Raw genomic sequence first — 23,769 nt, forward strand, 5'->3', positions numbered from 1 at the left:
AAAAAAAAAAAAAAAAAAAAAAAAAAAAAGAAAAAAGAAAAAAAAGACCAAACAAAACAACCCAACGTTTGACTCTGCCTGAAAGTCATCCTGCTTTTTCATCCTGCTTTTGTGCCTGGGATTGCAGGTGTATCATTGCTAAGCCCTTTCTTTCTCTCTTGGAGTAGACCAGTGACACAACTCCTCTTCATGTATGCTCACCAAAGTACAGTGCTAACAGTGATGGAGTATTTCATCTGAGTGGGCCTGTGTATAGCTGAATGATTAAAATGTGTTCGATTTGGACAGAAGCACTTTGTAAAGCAAACAAACATTCATGGAAACTAGGAAAAAACTCTGACAGTTTAAAGAATGTAGAAAAGTTTGTGTTCTTGCAGTTCTGCAAACCAGCAAAACTACCTGAGATACATTAACATGTTCTCCCCTCCCTCAACTCTCCCCACAGAATGGCTGATCATAGTGGCTGCTCTTGTGGCACTGGCGTTGATACTTGCAGTGTGCATTGCTGTTAACAGTCGGAGAAGGTAAGGTGGCCCCTTTTTCTAAAGACCCTGTCGTGCTATTTTCTTCATCGAGAGCCTTCAAAACTTTGTGATAGAGCAGAGTAGCATAACACAGGAAAGACCTTCCTCTGAGGAGCTCTGTGATTTGGGATGTGAGGGTTGAGATCACCATGTCCTGCACAGGTCACACATCAGCCTACAGACTCATGTGGAAGCACGTGAGGTCAGTAGCTGTATAAACCATTTGGCCTTTACTTGTAGATGGAAACTTACTGTATACAGATCACAGAGAATTAATTATTCTCCACCTGTTACTTATTAAACGGATAATTCTGTCCACTGAGAGTAATACCTATGTGAGATGGACATAGCAGCAATCACGAGATGAGCTCAGCATAGTCCTCCACCATTAACAGGGTTGTCTGTGTACGGTGTGAAGGGCTGTATTAGACATTCACTGTCACTGGGTTGATTTGTTCCTTCCAAACAAAAGGCAGTATCACAGCTGGCAGTCACAGGGATATATTCTAACATTGCTATCAGAGCACTCAATAGCTTTATTTACTCCACTTTACAGATGAAAAAGCTGACAAATAGAAAGTTGCAGTGATCTCTGCAAAGTTAGCCAGGAAATTTGAACTCTAGCCTAAAGGATAGGTTGCAATGCTCTTAACTCTTTCTTTTCTCTAGGGGCTTTTCTGAGGTTACTTCTCAATTGTCTTAAACAGCTTTTTGCTAATTCAACGTTAATGTTGAACCCTTTAACAGAGTAACTATTTTCTACTTGAATGTTGAATTTGAACTTTTTTATCAGAGTAACCATATAATATGTGGAAATTTTTGTTCAGGAAGCAGTGAGCAAATTTGTTCTTAGTCTGCTGGTTGCAGGAAAGCACGTTAATGCTTCTGTGAGATAGAGTCAAGGTCCTCCGAAGTACGTCATGGGTGCTAGAGCAAAGCACTGCCACTGTGGTGGGGCAGTCCCTGCCCATAATGCAGAAGGCTGCTAGTGAGACAAAACAGTGCAAACTAAATGCCAAATTGTCAGACAGAGTAAACTGATCCAGTTTTGCTGAGGTCAGTAGTGAGATGCCACCTGGTATGTCTGCCCTATGACTGCATCTACAATATCAGTGCTTCTCTGACAGTATTATCAGAGAACCGTTGAAATAAGAAAGCTATCAAGCATATCGTGAGAGAGAAAACTCTACAACTTTCTTTCTATGAAGTGATGCTGGAGTTACACAGGCTGAATGTCATGGCTTGTTGATTTATATGTTATTCTGTTAGGCCTTTAAAAGTAGAGACTGCCATTGTTTCCTCCTTAACCCACAGTCACCATAGGAACAGACAAACAGGCCACTATGGCTAATTATAGATTGCATCTGACAAGAAATGAAACCATCTAGGAGCTGTAAATTATGCCTTAGATACCAATAATAGAAAACATCTCTTTTACTTAGAGCTTCCATACAGCTGGGAGTGAGTCACAAGAGAGAAAGTGCATGTGGGTACATGTATGTGTACAAATGCATGGATTAGACCCTAGTAATATGTGTTAATCTCTCTGAGGAAAACTTTTTGAAGTAAGGACGTATTCTGGTATGCTTGAAACAAGTGGAATTCTTTCTTTCACTTTAGCAGTATCCAAATGATAACATGAATAAATCAAGAATCCTTTCTTCATCTATTCTGATAAGTGCCAATACACTGAAAATTCCTAGAAAGGTAGTTGCTGTGCAGTCAGCATACTACACATGAATGACGACTAATCTGAAACTAACACATGCAGCAGTGCGATGAGAAAATGGGACAATTGAGAAAGGAGGATTGAGCACTGCAGTGTTAGCTGAGCAGGAAGTTGAGAATGTTTCAAACATCAATTTATTTAAAAAGTGAGAACAGTCTATGTTTTTATTTGTGTAATGCTGTCAGTTGCACCATTTTTTAAGTGAATGCTAACTGCAGCATCTCCAGTGTCATTCTCATTTGGTTTGTCTGAAAAAGCCTAATGAAGAGTAGGCCTTACCTTCAAGGTAGTTAACTTCCTGATTCCAAATTCAATAGGTTTAGCCTTTCTAGTTAGGAGGTCAATACAGCAGAGTTCAAGCATTTCAAACAAGCAATTGGGGCTTCTCAGTAAATAGCCAATTGCTTGGCTATAGTAAATTTTTTTTTTCTTTTCTAAATTGGTGTTGTCTTAAATTATCTTAACCAAAAAAGTCACAATTCAGTGTGATTCTATTTAGTTAGTTAGTTATTCCTCTTGTTGCAAAGAAGACTGCCTCTGTCTGGTGCCTGTTGTAAAAAATGTGAGGATCTCCTTCCAGGGTCCAGCAGAAGATCCTGCCCAGCCTGGCCATCCTGTCAGGAAAGACTCTGAGATGCTCTTTCGAGAGGCTGTGGAGCTCCACAGCTCCTCGCTGGCCTCTTCTGGCATTTCATGTCTGCAGACCAGGAATCATTCCCAAGGGTGTGTGTAACATTAGCACAGTGAACTGATCTATTTCAGATAAAATAACACTCATCTATCGGTCAGTAAGCATGAAACCAGTAATATTTCAGTAGGATAACAGTATAATTAAACTGCCAGATTAGTCATTCAGGCAAAATAGGCTTCATTTAAGAAGAAAGCACTTTAAATTACAACTTCACAGAGACACTGTCCCTTTTAAGAGAGCTGCTCTTTGTATATTCAATTTCCACAAGGCTGTTTGAGGACAAGTAGGATGTTCAGCACTGTGCAGCCAGAGAACCAGTCTGGGGCAAACCTGACAGCTGTGTAACTAGTACTTTTTCACTACCTTGAATACCCAGCCCATGTTGACCAGCATGCATCAGTTTTAGACTGGTGACTTTTTAGAAGAGTGTGAGTTTAGAAGAAAACAGAGTTTATTGGCAGCACTTCAGTGAGTGTAACTTTCAAAGCACAGTAGTTATTTCCTACGTTAATATTGTAAGGAGCTATGCTGTTGATAGTAGCAAGAGTAGTTCTCTGTATTTCCTTGCTGTTGGCGGGCTTCTAGGCCTAATGCAAAGATGGAAAATGTTATCTTGTATGATGAGGTGAGTGCTTGATTCACATTTTCTGCTTTCTCAAGAAGTCTGGATTTAGAATGGCCCTGTCCCCTGCAATATATAAAAAGTTCATAAATGTGGATATATCCAAATGTTAGAAAATCTATTCTAGCTTTCAGAAATGTAGTAATGACAGCTACAAATCGAATAGTGAGATCTGCCAAGTTTTATGCATATAATGGTGGAAGCTTTAAAATATAAAATATGCAATATGGAGAAACTTTACCATTTGCATTGTATAAATCTGCACTGGCAGACACAAGTTTAATTTCCAAACACCTTTTCCTAAATATTGACTTTCAGTTTTTCTCTTATTTTTGATAGTCTCCATTTATAGTACTTATTTTCTTTGTATTTATTTCTAGATGTGGGCAGAAGAAAAAGCTAGTGATTAACAATGGCAAAGGGGCAGTGGAGGACAGGAAGACAAGTGGATTAAATGGAGATGCCAGCAAATCACAAGAAATGGTGCACTTGGTTCATAAAGAACAGTCAAATGACCGAACAGGAGCATGTGACGAATTCCTGACCGTCAATGAAACACAAAATCATCAGGAGCTTGACATGAAGAGTGGAGTGTAATGGTACTAAGTTATCAAGTAGACCAGAGCTGGGGAAATCAAAATCACATGGAACTTGGACAGGAATTCACAGATGCACTGTGCTACTGATGTCTTTTGAACATAATTAAACATAAGTTTTATTCATTTCTAATCCCGTTAAAATGATTTCTGAATTACAAAATTGACATTCACTTTCTGAAATAAGCCCCCAAGACTTGCATAATGTTCTCAGTTCTCAGTTCCTACACAGAAGACTCTCACTGTGTCCTGGGTGTTAGGAGGGATCCAAATTTACATCATTGCTCCCCAGATGGAGGGTCTTCACTGTGCAGAGCTAAAGAAGTATCCAGTCACTCCATCTTACAGGCATTTAAGGTACTAAACTTGCCATGGTACAAGAGTAAGTGAGGAACAAATGTCAAGAGCAAACATAAACCGAAAAGGCCTCCTATACAATGTCTAAACCATCAGAATCGTTCAGAAATGCCTTCCAGCCAGAAAAAAAAAAACCAAAACAGTAGGTGCATTCAGAGTCTGCCAGCATAAACAAAAAGTGATGTTTTATAGTGATTTATGGCTTGGTCTGCAATGAGGGAAACCCAGAAGGACAAAATTTATTTATCTCTATTTTCAAATGTCTATGGGTGTACAGCAAGTCTTCTTGGGAGGGGGAATAAAGAGATGAAAACATGAGATATACATAATAAACTTCTATATTATCCTAACAATCTGTACAGTTATCCTTGAGTTTTGAGGTATTCATTGCTCTTCCCCCTCCCTCCTTTATTGATCATGGTTTGTGCATGTTTTTAGTGAGCCTGTTAAATAGTTAGGATGATGAATAAAACAGAATGACCCCAGCTCGATCACTCATGCACAAATCAAGCAATTGGAGATCGTTAGAGAAGATGACAGTGTTTTATTCCTGAAGAATAGGTCTCTATCTTCTGCTCCATTTTACTTAGAAGATGCTGCCCCTTAAAACTTGTTTCCACTGTAAGTATTACGTTACACCAGTCTGCTGATATTTTAAAAGCTGCTTTTCTAGGATCCTGCTCACTTCCTCTGAATTCTGTTTCATCCACGTTTTTCCCTCTGCTTTTTAAAAAATACTGAAAGAAATATTGCTTGCTAATTGGCACCAGAAGTTCAAATTCTACAGAAAAGATCAAAGACAATGAAAGGAAACTCTCCCAGCCATGCAATATAGTAAAGTAGCTGCAGCTGCATTGTTACATTATTTTGTTTGTTTTGTCCTTATGTGTCTGTTATGTAAAGTATTTGTATTAAGCTATGATGCTGTGCATTATATTGACATGAATTCTCAGAAAGAAAATTATTTACTACCAGTGGTCTGTGCCATTTTTAAGAAAATGTATTGGAAAGGAGTGAGAATGATAACTTCTAATTGGGCTGCCTCAAGAAAATGCAAGTAAAAACAGCCTAAGGGAATTGCAACCAGTGGTCTGTGTCAGCTGTGGGATGGGGAACGTCCTGTAGCAAGCTTATTCGGATGTTCCTGGTCACTGACCGTAGCACCTGTCTTTGTTCTGCTAAAGCATGTGATTTCATGTTCTCCATCTGAAGCAGTCTGGAGGATGAGTATCTGGTTGGCTAAATACTAACATTAGCTAGCACTGATCCTTACTGGGACGTAAAGCACAAGATTGTTGATTACATTTCTCAGTCACAGCCCTCCAGCTGTTTCCCATGTGTTTCATCAAGTTTGCTCAGTGCCCTGGTATCTGCAGGCAGATCTCCTCAGGGTAAGCTTACGCCCGAGCAAACAGTCCCAAGACAAGGTGTGGTTTTAAAGTACACATAGGGGGGTTTCTGACTTTACATAGGTCAGCATGCTTTGTCTGTGAACAGTCACACAGCTCGTGGTCTGAAGGTGTTCAACCAAAGCTGAAGCTAATGGGGTCGAGGTGATTTACACTATCAATACCTGTGGTTCACTGTCAAACTTCTCAGCCTTCTCATGTATTTTAATACTCAACTGTGTAGTGGGAAGTCTGTTGACTGTGTGCATTGATTTTTGTTTAATTCCGGTAATGTTTTTAAGCAAGCTTTTCTATTTGTCATTACAAATCAACATGATCTGTCGAAGGCTAGTTATGGCTATCCAGAGTAAGAATTACTCCTCTCTTTAAATCCCAATGGAATATAGGTCTCAATCAAAAAGAGATATTTCATTGCCTTGAAGGCTAAATTCTTCTTTTTAAAAAAAAAAAAAATAAAAGAAAGAAAAAGGCTGTGGCATGTTATTTATCTCCCTATTCAAATGTATAACAGAGAAATCCACAAACTCCTTCCTAATTTATCTAATGTTCAGTATCTATAAATGCATGGACAACACTGGTTGGCTTCTTTTTATATTTTTAAATAAGGAGATGCTCAAGTTTTACAGAGGCAATGCTATTTTTTTATATATGCTGATCCTTTTTAGATTATGTCATGTGATTCATGTGTAATTAAATTTCATTATAGTTTCAAAACTAGATGGTCATTTAATATGTGTAATATAGTACTTATTTTTATTAATCTTAGTTTTATTATTGAGGGGATGTTTGTTGTGTGTATGTGTTTTTTATAGAGAGCACTTGATATAATATTTGCATATTTATTTAACAGATTAATCAGAATGAAAGAAATATCATCTCTAAATTGTAACTAGAAATAGTATTGCTAAAGCCACATTAAACTGTAAAATAAACTTCCAAAAATAAACTTGATTCCACATTCAGCATAAAAAGACAGGCATTATCAGTGGAAGACAGGCACTGAGCAAGATGGTGAACCAGGGCTCATTTTTTCTGCTTGCAAACTCTAAACCAGGCTCAGCTGAATGCTGTGTGACCTTGCCTGCTCTGCCAGCCTCCCATAGGCTCCCTGAGTGCTCTGGAAGTTAGAGATTAGCTCAGCATCCCCCTTGAAGCAGACAGCTTGGTCTGAATTAAGATTAACCCGGTAAGAGCTTGATGACTATTCCTGGCTCACTTAACCAACGGCATTTGGGAGAGTGTGGCACGCAGCAAGATCCAGCCCTTCCTTCAGGGTGCTGACAGCCTACCCTTGGTGCCTGGGAAATATGAGGATATCTCCTAAATACGCTGAGGAGACCAGGCTGGACCTAGGACGGACCCCGTGATCAGCTTGTGTTATTCCTTTGTCTTGAACAGTTTTAAATAAATGTAATCCAGACCACCTCGCTCATGGAAATACTGTCTAAAGCAGTAAGCATATTTAAGAGCGGGACCGTGTGTTTCATGAGAACGTAATATTTTCATCAAACAATCCAGAGTGATTGTCTCACCTGTATTTTTCTTGAAGATCTTACAAGGAATGTTTGAATAAAGCAGAGAAAGGATATATGGCCATCACATCTGCCTGCATGGATGTTACACTTTCCACAACATCAGTTTCAAAATTATATTTCTGCACAGTGTTTTTCACGTGGTAGGGATGTTTTGTGTGTTTCCTTTGTCAACATCAACAACAACAACAGCCTCTGTACTAAGTAGTTTGAGCCATGTTGCCTGGAATATTATTAGGAGACAATTAACCAAGTGTCTCTTCAGCACATGGTTGGCAGAGACAGTGGCCAGTTTATCACCCTGCTTAGGGCTGGTCATAATTACTCTTTCTGTAGGGGAAGGAAAGAAATTAAAGCCTCTGGCAACTGTGTTCTGCCTCAACATACGCAGACACCAGGATATTTTGTAGTCCAACAGTTAATGGCTTTATTTTATGCTATATTATGTTATTAGCTACTAATTATTTCTTAGCCTTATTAAACAATTCAAGGTTCTGACTTCTCTGGCTGAAAGAGATTTGATCAGTCAAATACAAACACTTTGGGGTTTTCTTCTGTGGAGGGGAAAAGGACAAAACAGTGGCAGGAGAAGCACTGTGCTGGACTGTTCCTTGGGCTGCACTTCCAGCTGTGTGGGAGTGGACAAAAACCTTTGTTCCTCACAGGGGGCTGGAATTGTGCAGAGATGTTTTAGGGGTGGGAGCTCCAGGGGATTAGGGACAGAGGGAAGACACAGTTGCTGGGAAAGGAAGTAGAGGGAGAGTGAAATTTCTGTGCCACTGCTCGGAAAGTCCCTTCAACACCCCCAGGACTTTGGCACTTGAATGTTCCGAAGCTCTGAGAAGGAAAAAAGAATTGGCCTTTTCCTGTGAAACCCCCACCTTCAAGTCACCCTCTACATTCACCATCTCATTTGCAAACTCATTTTGAATAATTTTCCCCTGGTAGTTTATTTTTCTTTATTACTGTGCCATGCTGCACAGGCACCCACCAACAGCATGCCAAGGGCAAGCAGCTGTAACGATGAGAAAAGAGAGGCAAAGTGCAAATTTAGCAAAGATGAGTAACAGTGTCTTCTGTACAGCACAGAGACTGTACTTTTTGCACTCCCTGTCTCACCCTTTTGGAGTAAGGTTAGCAACAGAAAGGTCTTGAGAAATTTCTCCTCTTGCTCATCTTCCTGTTTTTAAAGTAGCAGGCTTACACGGATCTTCACATAGGTTAAATGTGTGGCTGCACAGTTTTTTGAAAAGTTGAAATTGAAGAAACGAATCCATCACCAAAGAAGCCCTCCTGACCTCAAGGGAGCTGATTATTGTTAAGTACAAGTAAATCAGAGGCAGTCAAAGCTTTACATACACTTTAAACACAGCCTTCTTTCAATTTTGTCTGGATGTCTCCAACAAGCATTAGAAAGGTTTTGCCTGAGCAATAGCTTCAAGGAGTCTTACACTTTTTATTAAAACTTCTTTCTCTGCAGTCGAAAAGGTTTTGGTTGAACACGTGGATAGATGAAAGCCATTTTCACACAGTCTCTGCCACACAAATCTGTGCATTGAAGACTGAGGTCAAAGTCATTGGTTTTGTAGTTTCTTTCAGGAAAAATAAATAAATAAATAAATAATGAAGTTTTGGATCAGACCAAGTCCATAAAGACTGTTAAATGAGAATATGACTATTTTCAGAAATAAACATAGTTTTAGCTAGTTTTAATATTCCAGGTAGAAGATCTAGCTTTGCAAAATTGCTCCTTTTTTTGTTTGTTTGTTTTTTAAGAGTCACCATGCCTAACAATATATCTTTCCCTTTGTAGAAAATGGAATTCTTACAAGTTATTTAGTTCCCACTGGAAAAAAAAGCCTGTGTAAATTTACAGTAAAAGAGGATTTGTCAAGTCAAATAGGATCTGACATAAATTTAAGTGCATCTATCAGAAAACCCTCAGGCATTTTTTAGACTATTAGGGTAAAGTCTCACTCTGAAACACCCACCTAACTCAGACTTGAGCTCAACAGCAGCTTTCTTCTGGCACTGAAGGTGAGGCAAGAGGCTGCCTTGTAAGCAATGCCAATAGGAGTGAGGGGTATGTAGGCTGGCGGTGGGAAATCACCATACGGCTCATTGGCAGCGGAGGCTCTGTACCTGAAACAGGTCCCAGCTCTGCTGAGTTAGTCCTGAAGTCTTTCAAACTCCTGAAGCAACCCAGGACAGAGGAAGATGTGAGGATAAGGCATTTTCCAGCTCTTCTCCAGAGGCTGTAAGTTTTGTACTGGGCATCTGAAAGCCTTGCCTCAGGCAATCATGTTAGGGTGGGGTCAGCATTAACGCCCATATGCCATGTTGCAGTGTATAAATGGTTTAGTTACAGCAGAGTTTTAACTTTAGCTCTAATTTTATTTGCAGTCATTGGTGTACATCTAGCTTCTGGCACCACATATTCAGAAGACTTTTTTTTTTTTCTTCATATCAAATACTGCAAAAAACCCTGTTTAGATAATTTTCAGTGACCACATTTTCCTCGCATGAATTGAGACTCCATGCTATTGTTTTAGTCAGAACAAGCAGTAATAAGCTGGGTAAGTTTTGCCTCCTGATCAGATGTTAAGTCTGAGTTTATTGTTCACCACTTTTTATCACCCTGCTCTTTTTAATAACAAGCACCTGGTTCAAAGCTGCTGCTTCAGAATGGTAGCAGCACCCTTACCATAGATAGCTCAGAGAGACAGTTTTCAGCATTTTCAGCCTGAGTCTGTAGGATGAGTTTTTTTCCAAGATGGGCCTGTCATAGATGAGCCCTATATCCAAGACACAGTGATCTCAGCTGACAACAGCATGACAAGGGAGAGAAAAGTTTTGCTGTGAGTGCTCTGGACTTACAATTGTCAATGACACAAGCCTCACAGCAAGCTTCTGGAAAAATTATGTTGGGTTCACTTTTCAGATATACAAATGATTCACTCTTTTGGCTTTATTCAAGTACTGGCAATGTATTTCTAAATGCTGCCTGTCTATCTGTACCCTGGTGTGCAACTTCATGGGGTTTGTTTTACTGTAGAACTGTTTTACAATCATCCACTCAATTAAGCATGTTTTGTTTTGCAGCAGTAGGTCATCAGATTCACCTGTGGAGACAAGTTTATAGTTATTGGGTACTTCCCTGAAATTCATTTTCTAGTTAATGTTTCTTTCATTCAAGAGAAAGTCTGAAATGAACTCTAGGTAAGGGTGCTTGTTTGTTCAGCTAGTGATGTAGAAACTAAACTTACCCTTTGTTCAAGAAGGGTGGCTTCCCTGCCCTGTGCAGAGGACAGATATAAAACCTACCCGTTGGTTACATGCCACTCAAAAATGGGAGAAACTGGGTTCAGAGATGGCTCAGAGGGTCAGCCTGCTGCGGATTAGCTTTAAAGGTGCATTTCTTCCTCAGGGACCCTTTTTTAGAGCAATCCTTCATTCATATGCAGTAGCGCCTTCCAAAATCCTTGCTAAAAAGTAAGATAACAAAGCTTATTTGATCCTGGCAATTTAGGCAATACCAATAACCTAGGTGAAACAGTGGACTGAATTTTGAGTGCATTTCCTAGCCTGTTTGCTCTTCTCTCCCCTTCACAGCTACCTTTACTCGCATGCATGTCTTCACAGCAGCATTTCTCAAGTGGAGTCGGTGGACCACGGGAGAGTGATCCGTGGAGCGCCTTCAGGCACCCCAGCCAGAAAACAGCCAACGGAGGCAGATCAGTCCTACAAACATCTACAGGAAAGGCAAATATATTTTCAGTTCAGTCACAAGTGAGAATGAATAGCCCGACACTGTGAAAGACAGACCCTAGGTTGCTTTTCTAAATATTCATACTACAGAAGCACCATAAGCAGTGTGAGGCCTCATTCCTCCGGATCCCATCCCTGAGAGTTTCTGTGGGCAGCAGTCAGCTTTGAAATTTATCTGTTTACGCAGACACGGTTTGCTTATCGCTGAAGAAACCGGCTGCTTTGCTCACACCGCCGCGGCCGCAATCCCTGATCTTGCATGCAACCTGCCTTCCTTCCTGTGCGGGCCGCGGCGGGCGGGTGCTCCCATTGCTGCTGGCCACGCAAGATGGCAGCCGGCCTCCTGCCTCGGCCGCCGCAGCCTCCTGCGCCTCTGCAGGGCTCTGAACGCTTCAGGGGGGCTTCGGCAGCGCTGCAACAATGACAAACCCTGCCAGGGTTTGTACGTTCTTACAGTAGAAGTGCTGGCTGCAGATGGCTCTTGCTAGCCCAGCTGAGCATCATTTTTAACACTGTTTTCCTCCTAAAGCACTGTAAGTTGGGGCCACCTGTTTCTTTCATATGCTTGTCCTGTTTACATGTACTGCCTAATACAAAGGACAGTACTAAGGGTTAGCAACCCTGAAGCATTCTCTTGTTTTTTCTTTCATGCCTAAGAGAGGGTACAGAAATATCTCTTAATATGGGGCAGTGATTCACCATGCACCGTCTTTTATAGCACCTTACAGCATAAGCTTTCCTGTAGAGGGACACATTCCAGATAGAAAGACACTCCTGGAATAATCTTTTTCTCTAAGGCTGAGGACATGGAAAAAGAGGGGCACACAAGGGGCTTGCAAGGGCTTAGAGAATCAGCCTTTGGGTCCCTTTCATTTCCAAAGGGACATTATATAACTGCAGAATTGGCTCCTGCAGGGGTTGGGGCTTTTTTAGGTTGTTCTCGCCGTAACGTTGCTTTAAAAAAAAAAGCAACAAACATAGGTCACAGTGTTAAGCCTTTCCTTTCAAACTTTTTGACATGCTGTGTAAAAAAAAAAAAAAGAATAACCACCTTTTACGGAAGGAATTTGAATGCACACAGTGCACATAAAATATGTGAGTGATGGGGAATCCTGAGTGCAACACACTTCATCAGGGGATTTTATGTCAGCAGCAGGCATTTATTAATGACACTGTTAATGAGGCCAGATCAGGATGCTTCTGCCTCTGACAGGAAGCAGCAAGGTGTTACAGAAATGGCAGCAGATAGCCGGGGCCTCAGATTTATCTTTTGCACAAAGATCTTCCTAGTGCCACATCAGGACTTAGTCCGTTGCTGACTCGGGGCAGACCGCCAGCTGGAGCCCTGCCAAAGCCGCTTCCTGACACGCCTGGATTTTCTTTGGAAACTGCTCAAGCGGAGGCTGGCCTCAGTTAGATTAGTAAGAAGTAAACCCAGGGTTGTGCAGACTGTTAAACCTCACAACCTGGGTTTCGGTCACGTGTCTTGATCACACAGGAGTAGTTACACTATTTCTGTTATGTGTGCTACTCTGAGCGCAAATGCCAGAGGTTTCTCTCAATACTTAGCAGCTGCCAGTCCTCTGGGCCATGGTTCACTGCATGAGCAACTCTTAGTTCATGTATTAAATAGATTTCTTTACAAAGCGATCCAGGGGTTCAGCTACAGGCTTTATTTACTATTTCTTGAGAAAGGCTATGAGGAAGAAATTTATTTTTTAGCGGCCAGGGGAGGGAAGTAGGTTTCTAAAGCAACTGCAACCATTACATTTGTATCCTCCTACTCTTCTAACATTTCCTCCCACTTCTCTACACTTCATTGCTAAGAACGTTTTAGTGCACCCTGGCCTTTGTGGCAAATGAGCTCAGCCGCAGCCGGCACCTGGGAATATATGGAGGACACAGTGAAGGGTGAGATTTCTAACACTTTGGCAAAGTCAGGTCCATCTCTACCCTGCCTGCAGTTTTCAGAACAGGCAGCCCCTCACATCAGACTGCTTTATCTGAACTCCTACCCAAAACATGCCCATATTGAGCGCAGGCTAACATTAAAGCTCATAAGCCATGAAAATTATGAATCAACATTTATTGATGATATGTACATAAGAGGTACAACACTTAGTGAAATATTATATTCACTACTATTTCCAATACAGAAAGAATGTCTAGTTTGTTTTATACATGAAAGTTACAGAAATCGGTGCACACCGTAAGAAAGCATTAAAAGCAAATGACTACCAATCATTGTAAGGAGGAAAGGATCTGAACTACAAAAATAGACTCAGTCAATGAGGCATTCCAACTACCATATACAAGAACAGAGCCCAGAGTTGGGAGAAATGTTATCATCTGCATTCATTAGTTTTTAAACAAACCGTGCTACAGATACTGTACAGTATGTCATTTCAAAATCTGGGGAACTTTTTGAGTGCAAGGAAAAGATCAACCTTATCTCTCTTCCTTTTTTATCTCTTTTACATGAAACGTCTCAAAAGGTTCGACCTCATGCCTGGTCGCTTTTAAGAGGGGCATAGAGATGATGAATAGGCAGTGCACGGTACTGGAGTGTGCAATTCATCCCGAAGCCACGTAACGGGACTCACCAAGCAGGATACTGCCTGTGTTTTAGGGCCTGAGTTTGATCTCTTTCTGCTTACAGGGGATGATTATATTTATGACATGCAAGCCCGGGGCATCTAGGAACAAACTAGTTTCTTCTTGCTGTCCCAAGCTCTTTCAGAACCACCTTCAGGTTTTGCCCCAGAAAGGTCTTATTTTCTCACAGATCTGAACTGTAGCCCTGATTTCAGAAGATTTTTGCCACTGACTACATAGTTGACATATTTGTTTCATGATCATACTTTTTTTAAACAACAGGCCTGTACAACAACCACAGTAGCTTGAGAGAGAAGCATTTAGCTTTGCATTTAATTTCCAGTAACTATTGATATCCAAGAAAGAGTGCACCTTTGCTCATGAGTGTATTCACTCAGAGACTGTTCCTGCTGAGGGGACAAGGCAGAGGTTCCTGCTTTGACTTCTCGGGTGCTCTGGAGAGAAGTGGCAGCCGCACCTGGCTGCAACCTTGCCCTGTCCCAGTCGTGGGACTGTGCTTGCTCTGCCGGCGTCTGTGCTCGAGGAGGAACTGGAAATGACTCAGAGCGATCCTGCGATGCCGTGATGTGACTCAGGGCTGAATGATGCGCAGTGCATAACGAGTCAGCCAGGACATCCGGAAGGAATGCAGTTAGATGGATTTCCCCTGATTCACTGTGCCAGTTCAAAGAGTGACTTACTAATTTCTGGTGATAGAGAGTCCCAACATTTCAAGCAAACAAGAAGAAAATAAAACAGGAACTAACCATTCTAGGTGAACGTTAATTCTTAAGGTCATAACAACCGCATTCACAAGGCAGCAAATCTATGCTGGAATCACTTTCACTCACTGCCAGGGAACTACACACATGCAGGTACTAACACATACCACACTGGTTAGATAGCTGAAAACTAAAAATAACATATTTACAATAAGTTGGCTGCATTTATGATGTTGAATGTTATCAGAGCAGGATACTCCATAATAGACAAATAAAGCAGTTACTAAGCTGTGGAACCTAATGGGCTGAAAGGTCAAAAGGAAACAAACCCAGACACAAATGAAAAACAGAAAGTAGAACAAAATTTTAAAGGACGGTCTCATTTTCTACTATGGCTCAATACACAGAAACCAATTAAATTAAATTAAAGCACTGCTACACATACTGTATACACCATTTCACTGAAATTACATGTTGATAGCTACATTATCTACACTAAGTGCAGAGAGGCACTGGACATCATGCTTCAACAAAACATCAAAACTGGTATCAATAAGGTTTTACAGCTATTAGTAATTCAACACTACTCTACCTGCAGTTCCTATTAAGATAATACCCGGTACATCTGATTTAAAATAGAAGATTAAAATACAAGGGTGTATCAACACACTTCCTACATGTATATCTACTATAAATTTAGTTTCCAAAATGTCAGCAGAATAACATGGCCCCACAGATTTCTGAATAGTGGAAGAGAAGTATCAGTCACACTGGGACAGCAGTACTTGCTAGTCAATGTTTTCTTTGTTTTGAATCACAGTCAAAGAGCTAGTAGGCCATAATATCTATATATTTTTTGTGATATAATTGTTATGAATATTTATATTATTTTTATTCCTCTTAAAACAGTTCCTTGTTAATTAAATAGAAATTATTACAGCCACGGCCTTAATGCCAACAGGTATTTGCCTAATGGGAACAGATGACCATAATAAAGAAGCAACTCTCACTTTTCCTGGTCAAAAAATATAGCGGTTGTTCTCTTTAAAATACATAAGAAAGCAGGAGGTATTTTGTGCGATGCTACCCAATTACATTGGTCCCATGGTGGTTCTGTTGGTCCCTTTTCAAGAAGGCAAAGGTAGGTGCCCACCCAAATCACGAACTCTTTCCCCAGGCTGAACACATATACACTGTATCATAGAAAGATGGACTGGGTACCTGATAGCATATTTTTTGCCTGTCCAGATCTCCAGTTTTCTATAAACTGTATTCTGAGTCAGTCAATTATATATGGTCAGACCCTAAGAAAGAATTGCCAGATTTGGCAAAGGTAACACCAGGAAAAATGACAAAAATGAGGGACGATTGCCCAAGGCAGTCAATCTAGAAGATTGTTCAGATTATTACAACATTGTTCCATAATGAACTGCAGCATTTAAGGACAACTTGAAATTCCTATTTGCTCCTTGCATTTTGTGCTTTGTTTATAATGCATCCCTAAACATAACACAAAAATATTTCATTGATCCTAAATGTTATAAGAAACTCGTTTTGTTCTAAGGTACATATCACCTTTAAAGGACTAATCCCCTACCTTTTATGGTCATATAGAAAACACTGTAAGAAAATATTAGTGTGTCTGTAAATTACAGATACTAGGTAATTTAGTTCAGTCTACACTGTAGTTTCCAGAGAACATGTACAAACCCCTAAAACCTGTATTAATAACTACATCGGCATTCAGCATATAATATTTAACAATATAAATACATATGCAGCTTTTTCTCATGCATTCTACAAACTAGAGTTCACACCAGATCATAGGAAATGGGATATATTTAAGAAAAGATCAGGTTGTGCTGGATGGAAGCATATGCAATTGACTTTAAGAAGGAAGGACAACCTGTAGTATACAAGAACTCACAAGCCCATACAAAACACCAAAATGGAAATGCTATAGTCTACAATACCGACTGCAAAATCAATTCGTAAACACAGTTTGCACACAGTCTTTGAAAAACTGTAGAAAAAAATAGAAAAGAATGATACAAAAATCCCTGCAAACTATACTATTTATTTTACAAAGCAATATACAGGTACCATGCAATTCAGGTTGTGTGATGCTGCCTACAACAGTTTCCCTTCATGTAATGGTGTACGCCATAGAGCATCATTAAAAACAATTGCAGGACTCCTGAATTTTGAAAAATCAGACTAGAAGGATTGGACACTCTGGCATCGATTGGCTTTGGCTCTGCAGCAGAATGTAGCTAGAAGTGAAAGGGAATGAAAGGTCGGGTGAAGTGAGAAATGTCACAAGTCTTTTTGCCTCCCCAAATCCCTCATTAGCCTGTTGGTTATTTCCATCCTGGACTAATAGAGACCTACTCAGTGGCTCAGTCATATGCTTTAGGTTTTTTCAATGTTTGGATCCTGGATTTTCTGTAAGACTTGTAGTTGCAATTGCACAAACACCTTATCCACTAGGATTTGTATCATCATGGTAGAGGGAAGTCACCAGGCTTCCCCCGAGCAGAGGAAGATGTCTCTGGGATGGTGGGCACATGTGAGGGATGATTTCCTCAGAGCCTTGTGCCAGGGAGCCCAGTCAGACAAGAAGTAAAAAGATTAGCAATGCCTGGACATCAGCAGCAGTTTGACTCATTCATAACAGCAGATTTCAATTGTATATCAAACACGACCAGGAGGAAAGAATGAAGGAGGCACCCACTGTCCAGTCTGTCCCCAGACAGCACTGCTGGGGACTTTATCAGAGCCCTCCCTGCCTTAGGTGTGCAGAATGGCAGAGTCTGTGCTTTGAGGGCCACAGAGAGACACAGCCTTGCTGGCTATGTGGTGAGAAAGATCAATGGCTTGGAAGGAATTTATACTACATACATTGTTTCAGGTAAATTGTGAGCAAGAACATAATGCTTCCCAAAATAACATGGCAAAGCTGAACAATTTGTTTACAGTTGGACAGCCTTCTTTGACACTTCAGTATTGCAAACCCTTTTTTTTTTTTTTTTTTCCATTACTTGAAGCTACACTCTCTATATATCATTACTCAGACAAAGGAAATTGGGTACATATTTTTCCTTCAAAGTCATCAGTATGATAGGAGAGAATAAAATAACTCATCTTCCCAAGAGTGCTTTCTGCTGGGAATAGGAGCTTTTACATAGTCTTATATGGTGATTTATAGCTGAGGTGAATTGTCCCAATGGACTACACACCTATCATAATAACTATTAGGAAAAATATCTTAATTGTGGCCTTAGAAGTCACAGTAATAAAACCAAGGATAGTCTTCTGGCTCATAACAGAATAATATTACAGTACAGTTTTATAAAGTGCCCTTATTTATCCTTCTGTAGATTAATTCAAATGCAGCAATAAAAATAGATGAATGGAACTTAATGAAATGAGAAAGAAACAATTATATCTTTACATCTTCACAAAAGTATTCTTCTGAGCCTAGTGCTAAAGCTCAGAGACTTTTTAAAGATAATTACAGAAGCGAATGTCAGAGGTGAGGTGTAATACTGCCTATGGTTTTGGGGATTTGTGCGACTGTTGCTGTGTTGCTACAACAAGGCTGCAAACAACACAAGTGAAGGCGAGGAAGCAAAGAAAATTCAGGCAGTTGCCAGAATAAATTTGTTCAAACACTGCTGCTGCAGCTCCTCAGATGAACAGTCTGCTCTTCTGAGTATCTACTGCTGGAAAACTAATGGCCCTGAGAGTGACGGAAAACAAATCAGAAATCTGTATTACTTGTACATTTTATAGTGGCGTAAAGTTTGGAATGCCATGTGCTTTGAGAAAGAAATGGAGATGTGCTGTATCTCAAGGGAGAAAGAGAAAAAAATTTAATGATAGGTACCCTTATTTTTGTGCTGAGTTTTAAATCCATTGCTGGACTTGTAGCATAGAAACAATTAGGAAAAAAAGCATCATCTTAGCAGAAAACTTTTGGATGTGAGAATCAATGTCATTATACATAGCAGACAAAGACTATTCCCTAGGATGGGATTGTGAAATGCCTTATAGCTTAATGGAGACAGGAAAGGACTTGACCTTTCCTGGAAGCCCGTGACTCCCATAGATTTCAGTGGGGCTTTCATGTAGTCAGAGCATTGCAGGCACAGGTTTTACTACAGCAAACAGTTTTTCAAAGACATACTGAGTTTCTCACCGATTCAAATGGAAGGACCACATCCCATAATATGGTTCAAATGGCTTATCCCCCACCTATCTGAAGCACCTTTGTGTATAAGACCCATGCATGTTTCTAGTGCTGATGCAGCCTTTGTGTTCTAAGGGAAGCAATGAAGAAACCAATTCAGCAGCAAAATGCTCCACCTCTTCTGCAGTTTTAACGTACAGTGTGCTTTAGTTCCAGCGAACAGATATTTAGAGAAAGCTGACCTACCTTCAGCAGTAAGTGCATAAAGCAGATGCATAAGCATGTACTTAATTAAGCATGCAATTAACTGAGCCTTCGCCTGGTCTAGACTTTTCCATGTGCCAGTGTGCTGTCAGCAATCCAAAGGGCAAAGGATGGCACAGTTGCACAGCCAAGGGCGGGGGGAACCAACAGAGCAGCAAATGAGATGAATGTAGAAAGAAATGTTAATTTGCTTAGGAATGACACAGAAAACATATCACTTTCCACCATGCTTTAACTTTGCCACCCCAGCACTGCAAACAAATACAAAAAATTTGCCAGATGAAAATTAATGCAGCAACATTCCTAGTGAAAACTAAAAAGAGACTGGTCAGTAACCAACACTGCCTGCTGAAACGTGAACCCTGTATTAGCTGAAGTGGCCGGTCCCTGGGTTATTTTCTGTTTATTTAGTTAAGTAGCAACACAGCCTCATGTGGAATGAGCAAATCGAGAAATGCAAGCCAAGAGTGTGTTACATTTTCCCAGAGAAACTGAAAGCTTTTTGATGGTTAAATACAGTGCTGCGCTGAAGTAACACTACATTAAATATTCAGTCAGGCTAAAAGCAGAGGAGTTTACCAAAAACATTTCTCCTTTTCTTATATCCACATTTAAATATAGAAATACCATCGTAATTATCTTTTGAAACGTCCCTGAGTTACTGTATCTACAGAATTACTATTTTAAAATCACAGTCTGCTATTCTAGTCCTATCAAAAGACCCAAATTTATTCTCCCTTGTGTGGGTGGGGTTTCTCTAGTATCTTATTCCTTCCTCACCTAGTCTCCATCTAAAGAAGCACTCTTCAAAGGACAATACATCCCAAGTGGGTAAGTGAAAGCATATTCAAAGTGTTTCTCAATATGTAATTTTGTGGAGCTGCCGAGTCACATTGTTGCTGGCATTCCTATTTGTTTCCAACTGCTAAACAGTTTCGAATGACAGCTAAAACCGTATGACAGTTTCCTAAAGCTACTTTCAAGGCAGGCAATCAGTGTGGCTGCTCCTAAGAAACTGCTACAGTGAAGAGGATGGAAATTCTATTAATGAGCGAGCTGTGCCATGAAACAGCTAGAGAATGCTGGATATAAACCGGGGTAAACACTGCATGTTATTCTTGGATATATCTACCACCCAAGTCACAGCAAATTTCACTTGATGTGAGCCAGCACACTCAGACTAGGGAACATTCTAGAGTACCCACACACCATCCCAGGAAAATTTCTGGCACATAACCCAGTGGTAAAAATGTCTTCAAATGCAAATTCAGAGAAGCAGCAGCTAGCTATAGGTTAACTCTGGATATGCCAGATGAACCAATGAATGAAGAAAAGAGAAGGTAACCTGTGCACCACTTCTCTGAATATCCTGTAATTCCATTTCTCACCAAAAAAAAATTCCTTAAGATGCTTCAGGAGGCCTCTGGAAAAGGTCTCCACCTCTAATACATGTTAGAGGCCTACAGAATTCACAGTGGTTCAATATTTGTTAAATTATATAGGCCATTTTGCTTAGGACCGTAGCCATGGCGTGCAAGTGAGGACAAAAGTACAACGGCAAGAAAATTCCATAACAACAAATGCTTAAATGAGGGGTACTCTGACAATGGACTTGATCTTGCACATCATTAATCATGCAAGTAGCCTTGGCTGGCTCAGGTCCATATGCATGTTTGGAGATATTTATATGAATGCAGATGAGCAAAAGCAGATTATATTTATATTTTAATAGCTTCTACAGAGCCAGATACCACTCTACAGTTAAACACATTATTCCTGTTCAAACCCACAACAGGTCTGAGCACAGACACAAGATGTTTCAGCTCTGTTTTCTGCCACTTTCTAAGTTCACTGTATGCTGATATTCTGATTCGTTCTGAGAACCCCTGAGAGCTCCCCCCAAAATTGCACAAAGCTTGTTCTGTGGGTCGAGCCTCCAAGGCCACGTGGCTCAGCTTTGCTATAGAACATTGCTAATAGTGTAATGGCATTCACCAGTGTCTTAAAATTGCTGAGTATTAACAAGCACCTTTAAAAACACTTCACAGGGTGATTATTGTGACTGTAATTTCTTCTGACAGGGTGAGTCAGTTGTACTATATTTACAAAACACCATCCTGTTAATTCAGACGCCATGTGCTCTAAGAAACATTTCTCTCACATTAGAGAGCTACATGAATTGTTACTCTGCAAAAGAAAGAGAGATTGTATATTCAATGTACTGATCTAAACCCTGAAATTCTGATTTATTCTTCATTCAGTCCTAACCCTGGCCAAATTCTATTAACCTTATATGGAATTTGGCTTAGCAATGAATTCAGGATTTAGCCAGTCTCTGAAATAGGACATATAACTGAAAGATGGCTTTCACTTCATACCAAATGCTACCGATGATCACATCTAAAACCTCTCTATTTCTTAGAGTAATGGATTCAGAATTTGTTTATAGCTCATTATTAAGTACTCAATCAAAACATCCATGATCAATCTTAGTAGTATCTTACTTGAGTAGTCCTGTCCACATATGGAATCTCTCCAACATCAGTGGAGCAGGGTGAGTCGTAAGGTGCTACCTACTTTGATTAAGAATAGCATTAACTGAGCCCGTGGCATTCTGTATTTTGTACATCAGGCATAGATTTAGTGAAGGAACTACCACTCCTGCAACAATACTGTCTTGTATTATATGATGCATTGTGGTCACAAAGCAGCACAGCCCCATCACAAAAAAAAGGGCTGCACCTGCCCTGGGACAGCTGATGAAAACATATCACATGCACATACAAATCTAAGGTCTTGTCTTGATGCTAAGTATTAGTTGTACTGATTTAACAAACAGTTATTGACTTCTATACATTAATTAATCTTGCCCCTGGATCTAAGTTCGGTTTAAAGTACAACTAGGCACAAAAATACAGTGCTTGATCTTATTAAAACAAATAGAAATTTTTATGGACATTTTCAAAAGATATTTTAGCCATACAGTGCTAAATAGATCAGGTATGCCACAAGAGTCACCAAAACACTTGAAGGTTTACGTGGTGTTATGTTTCTCTTGTATTTGTGACCCTGAGTCCCTGTAGTGAACCGTACTGGCACTTTGATCTTCCCATTTTGCAGCATTTACATTCTCTGTGTCTTGAATGAAAGAGGAGGCGGGTGAGAGCACACTGCGCTGCATGGAGTATTCTCCAGCTGCATCATCCAAACAGTAACCACAAGGGAGACAGATGGTTATGGATCATTGCTTGGCAAAGACACTACAATGACGTGACGAGATCTTTGCTAAGTTTCACTTAAGAAATTAAGTAAGCAGAAACTGTAGATGTTAAATAGAAAAAAGAAAAATCTTCTTTAATTGTGATATCTTTTGCCAGAAGATAGCTTCAGGGCTTATTAAAGATGGAGCTAGGAATTTCTTCCTTCAGTTTTCACGTTTCCAAGGCTCTTCTTCAACAACACTGAAGTCTGCAGATTTGCCATTAGTTGCCAGTGTTACCTGCAAGCAATTATCATCAACAACTGACTTAAAGACCAAGGCACTTTGACAAGAAAAGTTTTGAGTTTTATAGGGAAGATCATGATACTTACAGGAATTACATTCTCCATGTCTTACTATATATGTAAAATGTATTTATTCAGAATTCACAACACTCCCAAATAGTGAGACTCCTGTTCATTTATTATACTGACTAGAAAACATTAGTAATAGGAAAAAAGTTCCATATTTTCTTAGCCTTTGCTGTAGGTTGGGGTTTTTTAAAATAAGTATTTCAGATTCTAATTTTTTCTATCTCCCATAGATTTCTCTGGATTTCTTTTAAAAAACGATTACTTTATTAATCTAAAAAGTCATATTTTTTTAGTTGAATTCCTTAGAAAAGCAGGATAGCTGAAGCAAGGACATGAAAAATATGCAAGGCCAGAATAATCATAGATGCATATTTATACAAACTCACCTACAATTACACCACCTTTAAAGAAATGGCGGAAAAGATATGTTTTGAAAGTATTGTTCATCATGCCACTATTTCTAACAATGTACTGAAAGATTTTGACTATAGTCAGACCAAAAATTCATAGCAATGCTATGTTTTGTCTCACACAAAGTACAACAAAACATAACCCTTGCCTGTAAAGATAGGTGCTAAAATATTTAGGTTTTAAGTATGGTAGAAGACCTCCAGTGATCTACCAACTCACAGTAAACACTGGCCAGTACACTGCATCCCAGAAATCACTAAAAATAAACCCATGCCTTAAAAAAGATAGTTCCAGCCAAATGACTTTAAAAATTTTAAAAAGGTAATGTGTCAATTTAACTTTACAAAAGCAATCTGGATCTTTATAACTGTGAGAGAACCTTTCATTTAATTCTAAATGGATGGCTCACTCTTTCCTAACTTACCTTGTAAGTTAACATCCTCAGCTTCAAATGAAAACTTAAAGACAGAGCTGAAAGTCCCCATGCTGGGTAAACTGGATGCATGGAAGCATTGGGACATGGAAACATGACAAAATGCACTGATTTTTGAAACAAAGTCAAGCTTTTTCTTAAATAATTCAAAGAGGGAAACATGCAAATACAGGAATGAACAGCTTATTCAGAAATGAAAATCACACAGAGTCATGTGAAATATGATAATAAAAAAATACAAAAATATCGTGCAATAACAACCACTCTACCTCCATATAAAGGTAAACTACTTAGTAAAAATATACATTGACCATGCAAAATTATAAACTATTAGTGTTATACATGGAATAT

General features: G+C 39.7%; 2 protein-coding genes across 2 annotated transcripts in view; one reads left to right on the forward strand and one right to left on the reverse strand.

Annotated features, from left to right (window-relative positions):
• CD44 (CD44 molecule (Indian blood group)) overlaps positions 1–6,364 on the forward strand; it is a 53,441-nt gene extending 47,077 nt beyond the window's left edge. Inside the window, exons 8-9 of the mRNA XM_026850607.1 lie at positions 446–524; positions 3,947–6,364. Coding sequence (XP_026706408.1) covers positions 446–524; positions 3,947–4,163 — 296 coding nt within the window. The 3' untranslated portion in view covers positions 4,164–6,364. The remainder of the gene's footprint in view (positions 1–445; positions 525–3,946) is intronic.
• Positions 6,365–13,309: 6,945 nt separating this feature from the next.
• Positions 13,310–23,769, reverse strand: part of SLC1A2 (solute carrier family 1 member 2) — a 104,976-nt gene continuing 94,516 nt past the window's right edge. Inside the window, exon 11 of the mRNA XM_026850606.1 lies at positions 13,310–22,500. Coding sequence (XP_026706407.1) covers positions 22,426–22,500 — 75 coding nt within the window. The 3' untranslated portion in view covers positions 13,310–22,425. The remainder of the gene's footprint in view (positions 22,501–23,769) is intronic.

This window comes from Athene cunicularia (genome assembly GCF_003259725.1).
Source record: "Athene cunicularia isolate RWA chromosome 5 unlocalized genomic scaffold, athCun1 chr5_part2, whole genome shotgun sequence".
Classification (NCBI taxonomy): Eukaryota; Metazoa; Chordata; class Aves; order Strigiformes; family Strigidae; genus Athene; species Athene cunicularia.